The sequence below is a fragment of the Ranitomeya variabilis genome, chromosome 3 (genome assembly GCF_051348905.1).
Source record: "Ranitomeya variabilis isolate aRanVar5 chromosome 3, aRanVar5.hap1, whole genome shotgun sequence".
NCBI lineage: Eukaryota > Metazoa > Chordata > Amphibia > Anura > Dendrobatidae > Ranitomeya > Ranitomeya variabilis.
In genome coordinates, this window is record NC_135234.1 from 567,497,936 (window position 1) to 567,512,698 (window position 14,763).

The 14,763-nt window shown below is 51.6% G+C and overlaps 1 protein-coding gene across 2 annotated transcripts in view; it reads left to right on the plus strand.

Moving 5' to 3' along the window:
• The first annotated feature begins 3,030 nt into the window (after positions 1-3,030).
• The window catches only part of OBI1 (ORC ubiquitin ligase 1), an 81,856-nt gene continuing 70,123 nt past the window's right edge, over positions 3,031-14,763 (plus strand). The window contains exons 1-2 of one of the 2 annotated variants that reach the window (XM_077297187.1): positions 3,031-3,202; positions 11,374-11,509. In XM_077297187.1, the coding sequence (XP_077153302.1) occupies positions 3,122-3,202; positions 11,374-11,509 (217 nt within the window). In that variant the 5' untranslated portion in view covers positions 3,031-3,121. Of the gene's footprint in view, positions 3,203-3,427; positions 3,826-11,373; positions 11,510-14,763 lie in introns of those variants that run through there. The other variant, XM_077297189.1, reaches the window with a different exon arrangement.

Below are 14,763 nucleotides of genomic sequence, written 5' to 3' on the forward strand. Positions count from 1 at the left end.
CGTCAAAATGACTTCAAATGAGATGTGGTCCCTAAAAAAAAATGGTGTTGTAAAAATGAGAAATTGCTGGTCAACTTTTAACCCTTATAACTCCGTCACAAAAAAAAATTTTGGTTCCAAAATTGTGCTGATGTAAAGTAGACATGTGGGAAATGTTATTTATTAAGTATTTTGTGTGACATATGTCTGTGATTTAAGGGCATAAAAATTCAAAGTTGGAAAATTGCGAAATTTTCAAAATTTTCGCCAAATATTCGTTTTTTTCACAAATAAACGCAAGTTATATCGAATAAATTTTACCACTAACATGAAGTACAATATGTCACGAGAAAACAATGTCAGAATCGCCAAGATCCGTTGAAGCGTTCCAGAGTTATAACCTCATAAAGGGACAGTGGTCAGAATTGTAAAAATTGGCCTGGTCATTAACGTGCAAACCACCCTCGGGGCTTAAGGGGTTAAAAAACCCTCCCTCGACCAAAACTGTGCCGCTAATTATAGACCTGTCTCTAATCTTCCCTTCATCTCTAAACTCCTGGAACGCCTCGTCCACTCCCGTCTTACCCGCTATCTCTCAGATAACTCTCTTCTCGACCCTCTTCAATCTGGCTTCCGCTCTTTACACTCTACTGAAACTGCCCTCACTAAAGTCTCTAATGACCTACTAACAGCTAAATCTAATGGTCACTACTCCATGCTAATTCTATTGGATCTTTCCGCAGCATTCGACACTGTGGATCATCAGCTCCTCCTCACTATGCTCCGCTCCTTTGGCATCAAGGACACCGTTCTCTCCTGGTTCTCCTCCTATCTCTCTGACCGATCCTTCACTGTATGTTTTGCTGGTTCCTCCTCCTCTCCCCTTACTGTTGGGGTTCCTCAAGGATCAGTCCTAGGCCCCCTCCTCTTCTCTTTGTATACTGCCCCTATTGGACAATCAGTAGATTTGGGTTCCAGTACCATCTCTATGCTGATGACACCCAATTATACACCTCTTCTCCTGCTTTCACTCCGACCTTCTTAGAAAACACCAGTGATTGTCTTACCGCTGTCTCTAACATCATGTCCTCCCTCTATCTGAAACTGAACCTGTCAAAAACTGAACTCCTCGTGTTCTCTCCCTCTACTAACCTACCTTTGCCTGACATTGCCATCTCCGTGTGCGGTTCAATCATTACTCCAAAGCAACATGCCCGCTGCCTTGGGGTTATACTTGATTCTGAGCTTTCATTCACCCCCCACATCCGATCACTGGCTCGTTCTTCTTATCTGCATCTCAAAAACATTTCTAGAATTCGCCCTTTTCTTACTTTCGACTCTGCAAAAACTTTTACTGTTTCTCTTATTCATTCCCATCTGGACTATTGTAACTCTCTACTAATCGGCCTCCCTCTTACCAAACTCTCCCCGCTCCAATCTGTCCTGAATGCTGCTGCCAGGATTATATTCCTCACCAACCGTTACACCGATGCCTCTACCTTGTGCCAGTCATTACACTGGCTACCCATCCACTCCAGAATCCAGTACAAAACTACTACCCTCATCCACAAAGCACTCCATGGCTCAGCACCACCCTACATCTCTTCTCTGGTCTCAGTCTACCACCCTACCCGTGCCCTCCGCTCCGCTAATGACCTCAGGTTAGCATCCTCAATAATCAGAACCTCCCACTCCCGTCTCCAAGACTTTACACGTGCTGCGCCGATTCTTTGGAATGCACTACCTAGGTTAATACGATTAATCCCCAATCCCCACAGTTTTAAGCGTGCCCTAAAAACGCATTTGTTCAGACTGGCCTACCGCCTCAACGCATTAACCTAACTATCCCTGTGTGGCCTATTAAAAATAGAAAAAAAATAAAACACATAATCAGGTTCCTTGCATCGTGTTCTCATACACTTTATGCAGTTAATAGCCCTCTGTGTCTGTACTGCTACATACTTAGGCTGTTAACTGGTTCATGCAGCTTTATATGAACACCCGGGCCTTACACTATGGCTGGTCCAAATAACTAAAGCAATTGTTACCATCCACCTCTCGTGTCTCCCCTTTTTCTCATAGTTTGTAAGCTTGCGAGCAGGGCCCTCATTCCTCCTGGTATCTATTTTGAACTGTGATTTCTGTTATGCTGTAATGTCTATTGTCTGTACAAGTCCCCTCTATAAGTTGTAAAGCGCTGCGGAATATGTTGGCGCTATATAAATAAAAATTATTATTATTATAAGGTGCGTTCGCAGCCCGGGGTCCACCGTGCAGAGATGGAACCTGCTGCTAGGTAATGGCGGCACTACGCCAGAATAAACACGGGTCCCGTCACTCGGTATGAACTGATGCGAACTTTGTTGCTTCACAGAGTCGCAGGGAAACAAAGGAAATGCTGTGCCCGGTTAGCAGTCACAGGGTGCAGCAGATGGACGCTAGTGGGATCCCTGAAATTCACCCCCACTATGCTGGTGATTGATCTCGCTCTGACCCTCGGTAGCTTTTGAGCCCGCACCTGAGGGCGCCCTGAGTCAGATGCCGAGATCAAGTGGGAGTTCCCACCCTACACTGACCGGTTGTCAGGACTACTTAAAGATTTACCGCACAGAGTGCGTACAGCGCCGCTCTGGCGGATGCCTCTAACCACCCTAACTAGGGCTTGGAAAGCGCACCGGTTGCGCACGGCGCCGCACTGGCGGTGGCTGCAAATTGACACAGTAATTCGTGTCTAGATGTGCGGGATAGCACTGTCTGGTGCTAGGAAGCTTCCACCATTCGCAAGCAGTCAACAACTCAAGGGATGGGAATGATTCGGAGCTTTCATCCATAGACAGACACACACACGTAAGCAAGTTTACACTAGCACATGGCCAAGCAGCCATGCAAACCTTTTATAGCTGTAGCCTTCTGGGAACTTCCTAGTGATTCAATCGGAAACGCTACAGGACCTGAGCATGTGACCCCCGACCTCCAATGAGAGGTCGTCCCGTGGGTATGCTCAGTAGATTTAAAGCAGGACAGTTCCAGGGACGCCTGCGCGCCGCTGATAAATGCTGGTTACAAAGGCGGAACCTGGAAAGGCGAGCCAGGCGCTGGGACCGACGTCTCTGCTGAGCAGGCTCCACTGCGGCTGAGGACAATGAGAGACCGCAGAGGACATGGTTCGAGATTCCCTCTGTGCAGCGGCAGGAACTTGACACCCAACATTGCGCCCCTACTTGTATGTTTGAGGAAAGGATGGGTGTGGCTTAAAAATGGGTGTGGAAACACAGAACCTGTTGTTAAAAATGTGAATCCCACCCCTGCCTGAAGCCCCTCATTAACACTGGAGTATGACCAGCTAGTCTTCTCTGTCCAGAATACCCCTCTTTGTTATGACACAAATGACAGTTTCTAGTGCACATGTGCTAAACTCTTCAGGGAATGTGACATTGCAATACCATACAGGGCGCCATCACTGTAATCCGCAGAGGATTCCCTGTGTGAATGTACCACAATGACGGGAGTAATAACGGACATGACAGAACAGAGGTGCAGTCAGACAGTGCCGGCTCCCAGACAGAACAGCAGCCGCTAGAGCCGGTGACCGCTGCACACAGCGCCTCACACCTCCATCTATAGTGAGAGAGGAGGAAGCCTGCGGAGAGGGGAGCAAGGCGCCAAGCAGCGCGCGTTCTCCCGCCTGGACAAGTTTGGCCTCTGCCGCCGCCCGTAGCTGCGCTTTGTGTAGGAAGAGAAAGTGATCTATTCCGGAGTGAGAAGGAGCGGGCACGGAGCAGGATGGCACACAACGTAACGCTGGCACTAACTCTGCCCATTACCTGCCACATCTGCCTGGGCAAGGTAAGAACACCGAGCCGGCACTGACTTATGGTCTCAGTACAGAGCAGTGTCCATGTCTGTGCACGTTCATAGGGCATGGAGTGATGCAAGTTCTGACCACCAGGCGCCTGGCTCTGGTTATTCCCAGAGTTGTCAGGTGTTGCTCATAGCTGAGGACACAGACAGTGTGCAGGGTGAGTGTGTGAGCATTTCCCCAGAGCCCTCAGTGACTGTGGTCACCTGCTCCATCTGCCAGTGTCACACTTCACATTGAGAATTTTGTTCCTGTGTATTTTTGAAATTCTGCAGTGGGTCTGACATGTGCGCTCGGGCCGCCCCAAGAGAGAGAGAGAGCGCGCGCGGGCTGCCCCAAGAGAGAGAGCGCGTGGGCCACCCAAGAGAGAGAGCGCGTGGGCCACCCAAGAGAGAGAGCGCGTGGGCCACCCAAGAGAGAGAGCGCGTGGGCCACCCAAGAGAGAGAGCGCGTGGGCCACCCAAGAGAGAGAGAGCGGGCTGCCCCAAGAGAGAGAGCGCGTGGGCCACCCAAGAGAGAGAGAGCGCGGTCGTGCGGGCCGCCCCAAGAGAGAGAGCGCGTGGGCCACCCAAGAGAGAGAGCGCGTGGGCCACCCAAGAGAGAGAGCGCGTGGGCCACCCAAGAGAGAGAGCGCGTGGGCCACCCAAAAGAGAGAGAGCGGGCTGCCCCAAGAGAGAGAGCGCGTGGGCCACCCAAGAGAGAGAGAGCGCGGTCGTGCGGGCCGCCCCAAGAGAGAGAGAGCGCGGTCGTGCGGGCTGCCCCAAGAGAGAGCGCGCGCGGGTCGCCCCGAGAGAGAGCGCGCGCGGGTCGCCCCGAGAGAGAGAGCGCGCGCGGGTCGCCCCGAGAGAGAGAGCGCGTGCGGGCTGCCCCGAGAGAGAGCGCGTGCGGGCCACCCAAGAGAGAGTGCGCGTGGGCCGCCCAAGAGAGAGAGAGTGCGGGCCGCCCCAAGAGAGAGCGCGTGGGCCACCCAAGAGAGAGAGAGCGGGCCGCCCCAAGAGAGAGAGAGCGCGTGGGCCACCCAAGAGAGAGAGAGCGGGCCGCCCCAAGAGAGAGAGAGCGCGTGGGCCACCCAAGAGAGAGAGAGCGGGCCGCCCCAAGAGAGAGAGCGCGTGGGCCACCCAAGAGAGAGAGAGCGCGGTCGTGCGGGCCGCCCCAAGAGAGAGAGAGCGCGGTCGTGCGGGCTGCCCCAAGAGAGAGCGCGGGCCGCCCCAAGAGAGAGCGCGCGCGGGTCGCCCCGAGAGAGAGAGAGAGCGCGCGCGGGCTGCCCCAAGAGAGAGAGCGCGTGGGCCACCCAAGAGAGAGAGCGCGTGGGCCACCCAAGAGAGAGAGCGCGTGGGCCACCCAAGAGAGAGAGCGCGTGGGCCACCCAAGAGAGAGAGAGCGGGCTGCCCCAAGAGAGAGAGCGCGTGGGCCACCCAAGAGAGAGAGAGCGCAGTCGTGCGGGCCGCCCCAAGAGAGAGAGCGCGTGGGCCACCCAAGAGAGAGAGCGCGTGGGCCACCCAAGAGAGAGAGCGCGTGGGCCACCCAAGAGAGAGAGAGCGGGCTGCCCCAAGAGAGAGAGCGCGTGGGCCACCCAAGAGAGAGAGAGCGCGGTCGTGCGGGCCGCCCCAAGAGAGAGAGAGCGCGGTCGTGCGGGCTGCCCCAAGAGAGAGCGCGGGCCGCCCCAAGAGAGAGCGCGCGCGGGTCGCCCCGAGAGAGAGAGCGCGTGCGGGCTGCCCCGAGAGAGAGCGCGTGCGGGCCACCCAAGAGAGAGTGCGCGTGGGCCACCCAAGAGAGAGAGAGCGGGCCGCCCCAAGAGAGAGAGAGCGCGTGGGCCACCCAAGAGAGAGAGAGCGGGCCGCCCCAAGAGAGAGAGAGCGCGTGGGCCGCCCCAAGAGAGAGAGAGCGCGTGGGCCACCCAAGAGAGAGAGAGCGGGCCGCCCCAAGAGAGAGAGCGGGCCGCCCCAAGAGAGAGCGCGTGGGCCACCCAAGAGAGAGAGAGCGGGCTGCCCCAAGAGAGAGAGCGCGTGGGCCACCCAAGAGAGAGAGAGCTCGGTCGTGCGGGCCGCCCCAAGAGAGAGAGAGCGCGGTCGTGCGGGCCGCCCCAAGAGAGAGAGAGCGCGTGGGCCACCCAAGAGAGAGAGAGCGGGCTGCCCCAAGAGAGAGAGCGCGTGGGCCACCCAAGAGAGAGAGAGCTCGGTCGTGCGGGCCGCCCCAAGAGAGAGAGAGCGCGGTCGTGCGGGCCGCCCCAAGAGAGAGCGCGGGCCGCCCCAAGAGAGAGCGCGTGCGGGCTGCCCCGAGAGAGAGCGCGCGGGCCGCCCAAGAGAGAGAGAGTGCGGGCCGCTCCAAGAGAGAGAGAGCGCGCGCGCGGTCGTGCGGGCCGCCCCAAGAGAGAGCGCGCGCGGGTCGCCCCAAGAGAGAGAGAGCGCGTGCGGGCTGCCCCGAGAGAGAGCGTGCGGGCCACCCAAGAGAGAGTGCGCGTGGGCCGCCCAAGAGAGAGAGAGTGCGGGCCGCCCCAAGAGAGAGCGCGCGCGGCTGCCCCAAGAGAGAGAGTGCGGGCTGCCTCAAGGGAGAGAGAGCGCGCGGGCCACCCAAGAGAGTGCGGGCTGCCCCAAGAGAGAGTGCGGGCTGCCCCAAGAGAGAGTGCGCGTGGGCCGCCCCAAGAGAGAGTGCGCATGGGCTGCCCCAAGAGAGAGTGCACGTGGGCCGCCCCAAGAGAGAGTGCGCGTGGGCCGCCCCAAGAGAGAGTGCGCGTGGGCCGCCCCAAGAGAGAGTGCGCACGGGTCGCCCCAAGAGAGAGAGAGCGCGTGCGGGCTGCCCCAAGAGAGAGTGCGCGTGGGCCGCCCAAGAGAGAGAGAGTGCGCGCGGGCTGCCCCAAGAGAGAGTGCGGGCTGCCTCAAGAGAGAGAGCGCGCGGGCCACCCAAGAGAGAGTGTGGGCCGCCCCAAGAGAGAGTGTGGGCCGCCCCAAGAGAGAGTGTGGGCCGCCCCAAGAGAGAGTGTGGGCCGCCCCAAGAGAGAGTGTGGGCCGCCCCAAGAGAGAGTGTGGGCCGCCCCAAGAGAGAGTGTGGGCCGCCCCAAGAGAGAGTGTGGGCCGCCCCAAGAGAGAGTGTGGGCCGCCCCAAGAGAGAGTGCGCGTGGGCCGCCCCAAGAGAGAGTGCGCGTGGGCCGCCCCAAGAGAGAGTGCGCGTGGGCCGCCCCAAGAGAGAGTGCGCGTGGGCCGCCCCAAGAGAGAGTGCGCGTGGGCCGCCCCAAGAGAGAGTGCGCGTGGGCCGCCCCAAGAGAGAGTGCGCGTGGGCCGCCCCAAGAGAGAGTGCGCGTGGGCCGCCCCAAGAGAGAGTGCGCGTGGGCCGCCCCAAGAGAGAGTGCGCGTGGGCCGCCCCAAGAGAGAGTGCGCGTGGGCCGCCCCAAGAGAGAGTGCGCGTGGGCCGCCCCAAGAGAGAGTGCGCGTGGGCCGCCCCAAGAGAGAGTGCGCGTGGGCCGCCCCAAGAGAGAGAGAGTGTGCGGGCCGCCCCAAGAGAGAGAGAGAGTGCGGGCCGCTCCAAGAGAGAGAGTGTGCGGGCTGCCCCAAGAGAGTGCGCGCGGGCCACCAAAGAGAGAGAGTGTGCGGGCTGCCCCAAGAGAGAGTGCGCGTGGGCCGCCCCAAGAGAGAGTGCGCGTGGGCCGCCCCAAGAGAGTGCGCGTGGGCCGCCCCAAGAGAGAGAGAGTGTGCGGGCTGCCCCAAGAGAGAGAGAGAGTGCGGGCTGCTCCAAGAGAGAGAGTGTGCGGGCTGCCCCAAGAGAGTGCGCGCGGGCCACCAAAGAGAGAGAGTGTGCGGGCTGCCCCAAGAGAGAGTGCGCGCGGGCCACCCAAGAGAGAGAGAGAGTGAGTGCGCGGGCCGCCCCAAGAGAGAGAGCACGTGCGGGCCGCCCCTAAGAGGGTGTGCAGGCCTGATGGATGCCGAGGCATGTGTCCACCATAATGACCCCCTGTAATAAAACGGTGTTATTGTGTTTGGTGGCCCTCTGGCTAGGAAAGCTCATTCTGCGGTTTGTCCCCACACAGTTACACAATCAGCGTGCCGGACAGACAGAGACCGAAAACCACGATTAGTCACATGTTGCAACGTTACAGTTTATATCAGGACATACTGTGGGATAAGGGCCAGATGCAGTGTGGACCTCGCCTCACAGCTAATGGGGAAGACACTGTTCTCCCCATTTTATCAGAAAATCAGCCTGCACTTAGAAGTCGTCCCAGAGCAGTCCAATGGTTTCCACAGACTCATTACTTTGCATGGACGAGTGAGATCCGAATATCTGATCAGACTCGGGCATACTGTGATTTCCCCCCATCCTCCGGATCGGCTCTGAGAAAAAAGTCGGATATGTGCACTGACCCATAGGATACCATTGGTCCTAATATACGGCTATGTTTACGAGCCCTTAGGTGATAACTTTTTGGTGGGGGTCCGACTTATGGGACATGTACCAATCATCAGAACAGTGCTTTTATCTCCGTTAGAATGGCAGTGCGCTTGTTCAACTGCTGCTGCATTAATTTTCTATGAGGCTGCACTCAGCTTTTTCAGGCGGCCCCATATAGAACGAATGACAAGAGTCCGACTTGCAGCTCCATTTTGTAATTGGTATAAAAGATCTCCAATCAGAGGATAAGTGTGGGACCTAGCGGTCAGACCCCCCTTCTCCCCACCCCCACGCTCCTGCAGATAGGTGATACAACCCCTTTAATGAGCTGAGCGGAGATTACTAATGTGATGTGAGCAGGTAATTGTGCAATGTTCTGATGCGTTGTAAATAAAGGCTTCACTCAGACGTCCCTGAGTCACGCACAAGCTCTCTGTACCCACTGTGGTCTACGGGGCTGTTCACATGCCTGTGTTTTTTCTGGAATGTGTGTCCATGTAACCATCACAGAGACATGTCCATTTTTAATCTGGGTTACAGATCCAAATTACCTACACAAGTCTATGGGATCGTGAAAATCCCAGAGAATATATGGCTGGCATCAGTGTACAGCCCGTGTCCTGTGTGACTAACGAGGTAACATATCCCTACATGAAAATCACTGATGGTAAAAACTGTCTCTGCACCTTGTAAACTCAGATCCAAAACTCTGATGATCAACGGTCCGTGTTTTTATGTGCAAGAAAAATCACAGCCGTCTGAATAAGGCCGAGATTGCAGATTTGGGAATGTTCAGTGGCTCCTCCGGTCTCCGCTCCTGTACTGCTCACAACCCAAGACCTGTTATGCCAGAAGTGGACAGTACTGCCTCTGATGCGTCCACAACGTTGGGGATAGGGTCAGCATTCAACCACTATATCCAAAGCCCAGGGGCTGCCGCCGTATATGCAGAGTGTAAGGGTCCTCCAGCGACTCTTGCACACCCGCAACGTAAAATGACAGCCCCCAGTGCCTGCTTTAAAAAATGTTAACCCCCCCCCCCCACACACAGAAATACAGTTGATTAAAACAACGTGTTATCTAGCATTTTTTAAAAATTAAAATATTCCAAAACCGTGGCAGCTTTCCTACATTTATACAATTTTCTTTTGCTCTCATTTCATATGTATTTCTGCTGGTTACCTTTCAGTGCGTTGACACAGAGTTTATGTTGATTTAAAAAAAAAAATATATATATGTAAACATGAAAAAAAAAAAAAATGTTTTGTACAGTTTTTCATTTTGTTTGTGTACAGAGTTATGTTTTTATTTTTCAGATTTTAGATTCAGTGGCCAAATTTGAGGCTTTTTTTTTCCAAGCAAAAACGCCTCAAAAATTGACATGTTGGCTCTTTTTCTGGTGTGTGTGTAAAAGAGTATTAAGGTACCTTCACACTAAACGACTTTGCAACGATAACGATAGCGATCCGTGACGTTGCAGCGTCCTGGATAGCGATATCGTTGTGTTTGACACGCAGCAGCGATCTGGATCCTGCTGTGATATCGCTGGTCGTTGCTGAAAGTCCAGAACTTTATTTGGTCGTCAGATCCGCCGTGTATCGTCGTGTTTGACAGCAAAAGCAACGATGCCAGCAATATTTTACAATGGTAACCAGGGTAAATATCGGGTTACTAAGCGCAGGGCCGTGCTTAGTAACCCGATATTTACCCTGGTTACCATTGTAAATGTAAAAAAAAAAACACTACATACTCACCTTCTGATGTCCGTCAGGTCCCTGGCTGACGGCCGTCTGCTTCCCGCACTGACTGTGAGCGCCGGCCGGCCGTAAAGCACAGCACAGCGGTGACGTCACCGCTGTGCTCTGCTTTTACTTTACGGCCGGCCGGCGCTGACAGTCAGTGCGGGAAGCAGACAGCCGTTGGCCAGGGACCTGACGGACATCAGAAGGTGAGTATGTACTGGTTTTTTTTTACATTTACAATGGTAACCAGGGTAAACATCGGGTTACTAAGCGCGGCCCTGCGCTTAGTAACCCGATGTTTACCCTGGTTACCCGGGGACCGGCATCGTTGGTCGTTGGAGAGCGGTCTGTGTGACAGCTCTCCAGCGACCACACAGCGACGCTGCAGCGATCGGCATCGTTGTCGGTATCGCTGCAGCGTCGCTTAATGTGACGGTACCTTTAGAAGCGGTTTTCCGTGCGCACTGCAAACTCGCATACAATACTCCATTCGAATACTACGCCCTTAGGGAATGTCCAGACCTGACAGAAAAAATCCTATGTGGAATTTCTTGCGGATTTGCTATTGGGCATTGCCAAGGGTAAGATCAGCACTGAGAGTCCACAGAAATAATTTTTTGCAGATACACAATCCGTGTGAATATTTACCCACAGTGGGTAGGAGACTAATTGCACTCTCATCCACTTTTTGTTTTTTTTGTCATCAGGATTTTGTGGTTTGCATGGTTTTTTGCACAGTGGAGCAGGTCACTTCTTTCAGCATTTTTATACCCATTGAAATGAATGGGTGGTGAAAAAACACAGGTATCAGGTTTTGCTGCATTGTTTTGTGCCAAATCCTGATTCTGTAGAATAGGACTTTTTTTCAACACTAAACTTTATTAGCATGTACAAGACACAAATCTAGCATGCAAGAAAAACCCAAGGAAAGTCTGCTTCTTACCTGCCAAGAAATCAGGTTTTGCAGCTGAAACAAATGTTGAAAAAATGCTTAGTGTGAACTTACCGTTTTTTTACCAGGTTTTTTTGTATTATCAGTTCCCTAATTTATACCCAAAAGTTCAGGTATATTAATTAGTGTTCAGGATATATTGGCTGATAGGCATATCCCCTGTGTACTGTTATAGTAACCGATCCTCTTATCTGAAAACAAAGCACATGGTAACGTTTCCCATCTTTTATGAGAGCCTGTGCCTGCTGCTGTATACATGCTGATGGGGCCGCGGGTCATGTCATACCTTACTGCTGTCCAGCTCCATAATTGGATCACGTCTGACGTGAGCCTTGTGCACTCCCTCAGATACACTATATGTACTTTATACAGTATATTCAGTATATACACAAAGTTTTAAACTGCTTATCCTCAACCCCGGACATTAATAATAATATCTCCCTGTTTCTTGATTGCAGGTCCGAGAGCCCGTCATTTGTGCCAACTATCATGTCTTCTGTTCCATCTGCATTGAACTATGGTTGAAAAATAACAGCCAGTGCCCTGCTTGTAGGGTGCCCATAACTCAGGACAACCCCTGCAAGAACATCATAGGTAAGCTAAATTCTGCTCATTTCTTTCTATGTTCATACCAGTCCATTGCCAAGAATATTTGTTCTTGCATGGTATTCATGCTATCAAGTCTCCCATCAGCAGTTGCTTTTTCCGGTTGCTCACCCATGATAGTTGTCATGGGCAATAGCACACACAGAACATAAGGGGGTACCCCTAATAAACTCTACACACTCCAAACTATGAATCCACCGTTTTCTGTGTATTTTACTGTGCTATTATCCAAATATCCAACTATCCAGTATTTTTCTGTGACCTGTCCCAGTAATATGTACACCTTTCGCTGTCATACTACCGTATGCGCTGAACTGTCCTTATCATACCCTGTAATAACGTCAAATACAGTTGTGTATGTTTGCCCCCTTCCTGATTTCCTATTCTTTTGCATGTTTGGCACATTTAAATGTTCCAGATCACTAAACAAATTTATATATTAGACAAAAACAACACAAGTAAGCACAAAATGCAGTTTTTAAATGAAAGTCTTTATTATTAAGGGGAAAGGAAATCCAAACCTACAGGGCCCTGTTTGAAAAAGTGATTGCCCCCTAAACCTAATAACAGATTGGGCCACCGTTAGCAGCAGTAATCTTTTTGTCTGTCAGTTCACGGAGTATTCTCCCAAAAGTCTTGGGATTCATCAAGATGTTTTTATGTTCTTATTGCTCAGCAGTGGTTTTCGTGATGGAGCTCTGCCTTTCTGGCCATTTTTGCCCAGTCTCTTTATTATGGTGGAGTCATGAACACTGACTTTAACTGAGGCAAGTGAGGCCTGCAGTTCTTTGGATGTTGTTGTGGGGTCTTTTGTGACTTCTTTGATGAATCGTCCTGTGCTCTTGGGGTAATTTTTGTCAGTCGACCACTCCTGGAAAAGGTTCACCACTGTTCCATGTTTCTGCTATTTGTGGATAATGGCTCTCACTGTGGTTCGCTGGTGTCCCAAAGTTTGAGAAATGGCTATTTAAAGTTTTCCAGACTGATAGTATCGTACTAGTACTGCTCTTCGGGAACTGTGTTCCCACAAACAGCAGTACTAGTATGGCGCAGCGATCGCGCGGCCGCACGTTGAGCGCAGCGGCGATCGGATGCGGGTGTCAGCTGTATGTGACAGCTGACACCCTGCAGCAACACCCATGATCGGTGCTAGCACCGATCGTGGGCATTTAATTCCTTCGGATGCCACAACATAGAGGGGCATCACGCAGAGAGGTGGCTCCCTGCACGCATACATCAGGACAACGCGATTCGATCGCGTTGTCCTGATGGTCTCCGTGCAGACCCCGGCCCCAAGATGGCCGTAAAGTCCTTCCGGGTCCTGCAGGGAAGGTGGCTTGTGAGCGCCTGCTGAGATTGCATGCCTCTTTCCCTGCCCGTCAGATCCTGATCTGATACTTTGCGCACCTTACAGTAATGTCCCATCCTGGGAGAATGTAATAAAAATATGATATATAATATAGTGGAAAAAAATATATATCTTTTTCCAATAAATACATTTATGTAAATAAAAAAAATATAAAAGTTCACATATTTGATATCGGCGCGTCCATAACAAGCCACTCTATAAAACTAAACTAAAAATAGAGTGCAACCTTTTTTTGTATACCACTCTATAAAACTGTCACACTAGTTAACCCCTTTGGAGAACACTGTAAAAATAAATAAACAAGACAAAAAACAATGCTTTATCATCATACCGCTGAACAAAAAGTGCAATAAAGCACGATAAAAAAGACGGATTAAAATAAAAATGCAACCCAAGAAAACATCATCTTGTCCCGCAAAAAACAAGCCGCCATACAGCTCCATCAGCAGAAAAATAAAAAAGTTATAGCTCTCAGAATAAAGTGATGCAAAAATAATGATTTTTTTCTATAAAATAGTTTTTATTATGTAAAAGCACCAAAAAATAAAAGAGATATAAATGAGGTATCACTGTAATCGTACTGACTCGAAGAATAAAGCGGTCTTGCCAATTTTACCAAACATGGAATGGTATTAAAAAAAAAAAAAAGCAATTCCTGAATTGCTGTCTTTTGTTCTTTTTTTTTCTCCCAAACATCAGAATAGAAAGCGATCAAAAAGTCATGTGCCCAAAAATGGTGCCAATAAAAAATGTCAGCTCGTCCCGCAAAAAAGAAGACCTCACATAACTCTGTGGGCCAAAATTTGGAAGAATTATAGCTCTCAAAATATGGTGATGCAAAAACTAGTTTTCGCAATAGAAAGCATCTTTTAGTGTGTGACAGCTGCCAAACATAAAAACCCGCTATAAATCTGGTATTGCTGTAGACCTGAAGAATAGTCGCCTAATCACTTATACCGCACAAGGAACAGTGTAAAACATAAATAAAACCAATTCTTCACATTGTTGTTTTTTTTTTCATTCAGCCTCCCTAAGATTGCAGTAAGGCTTGGCGCACATTTATCCTGTGCTCTGCGCTGAGCTCTTACACCGGAATTTCTGTGGAAATCTCTGAAATACATGATTCAGACTGAACCTCGGTGGAAGATTCACCATAATGAGGCACATGGAGGCACTGTGGACGCTGTCTGACCTGCGATCTGGCAATGTTCGTCTTTTTAGGATTGTGTAAATGTGCAGGCTGCCACAATTTTGTGCGCTTCTGAATAGGACACCGCTGAACAGAGGCCAGACGGAGTCCAGAGTAAATCTGCTGCCTCATTATAGTGAATGGATTCATCTGAATCACGTCACTCAGAGATTTAGATGGAAACCTCAAAGTAAGTGCTCAGCGTAGAGCGCCGGATAACTGTGATCCCAAACGTTATGTAAAATGTTCCCATTAAAAGCTTCAACTCAATCCACAAAAAATGCAAGTCCCCATTCGGATCTGTCATCTGTTAACGGAAATATAGGGGGCTTCCACGATACTGGTAACACAAACGCTCTGGAAGAGCTGACTGGCTCCTCACCCCCTAAAACAAATTCAGCAAATTCTCCGCTCCCAAATCCAGATGCCCCCCCTTCTGAGTCCCAGTGTGCCTAAACAACATTTAGCACCCACATGCCCTCTTAACCCCTTCCCGACCTTTGACGCCACGTAGGCGTCATGAAAGTCGGTGCCAATCCGACCTGTGACGCCTATGTGGCGTCATGGAATGATCGCATCCCTGCAGATCGGGTGAAAGGGTTAACTCCAATTTCACCCGATCTGCAGGGACAGGGGGAGTGGTACTACAGCCCGGGGGCTTCACCCCCTTGTGGCTACGATCGC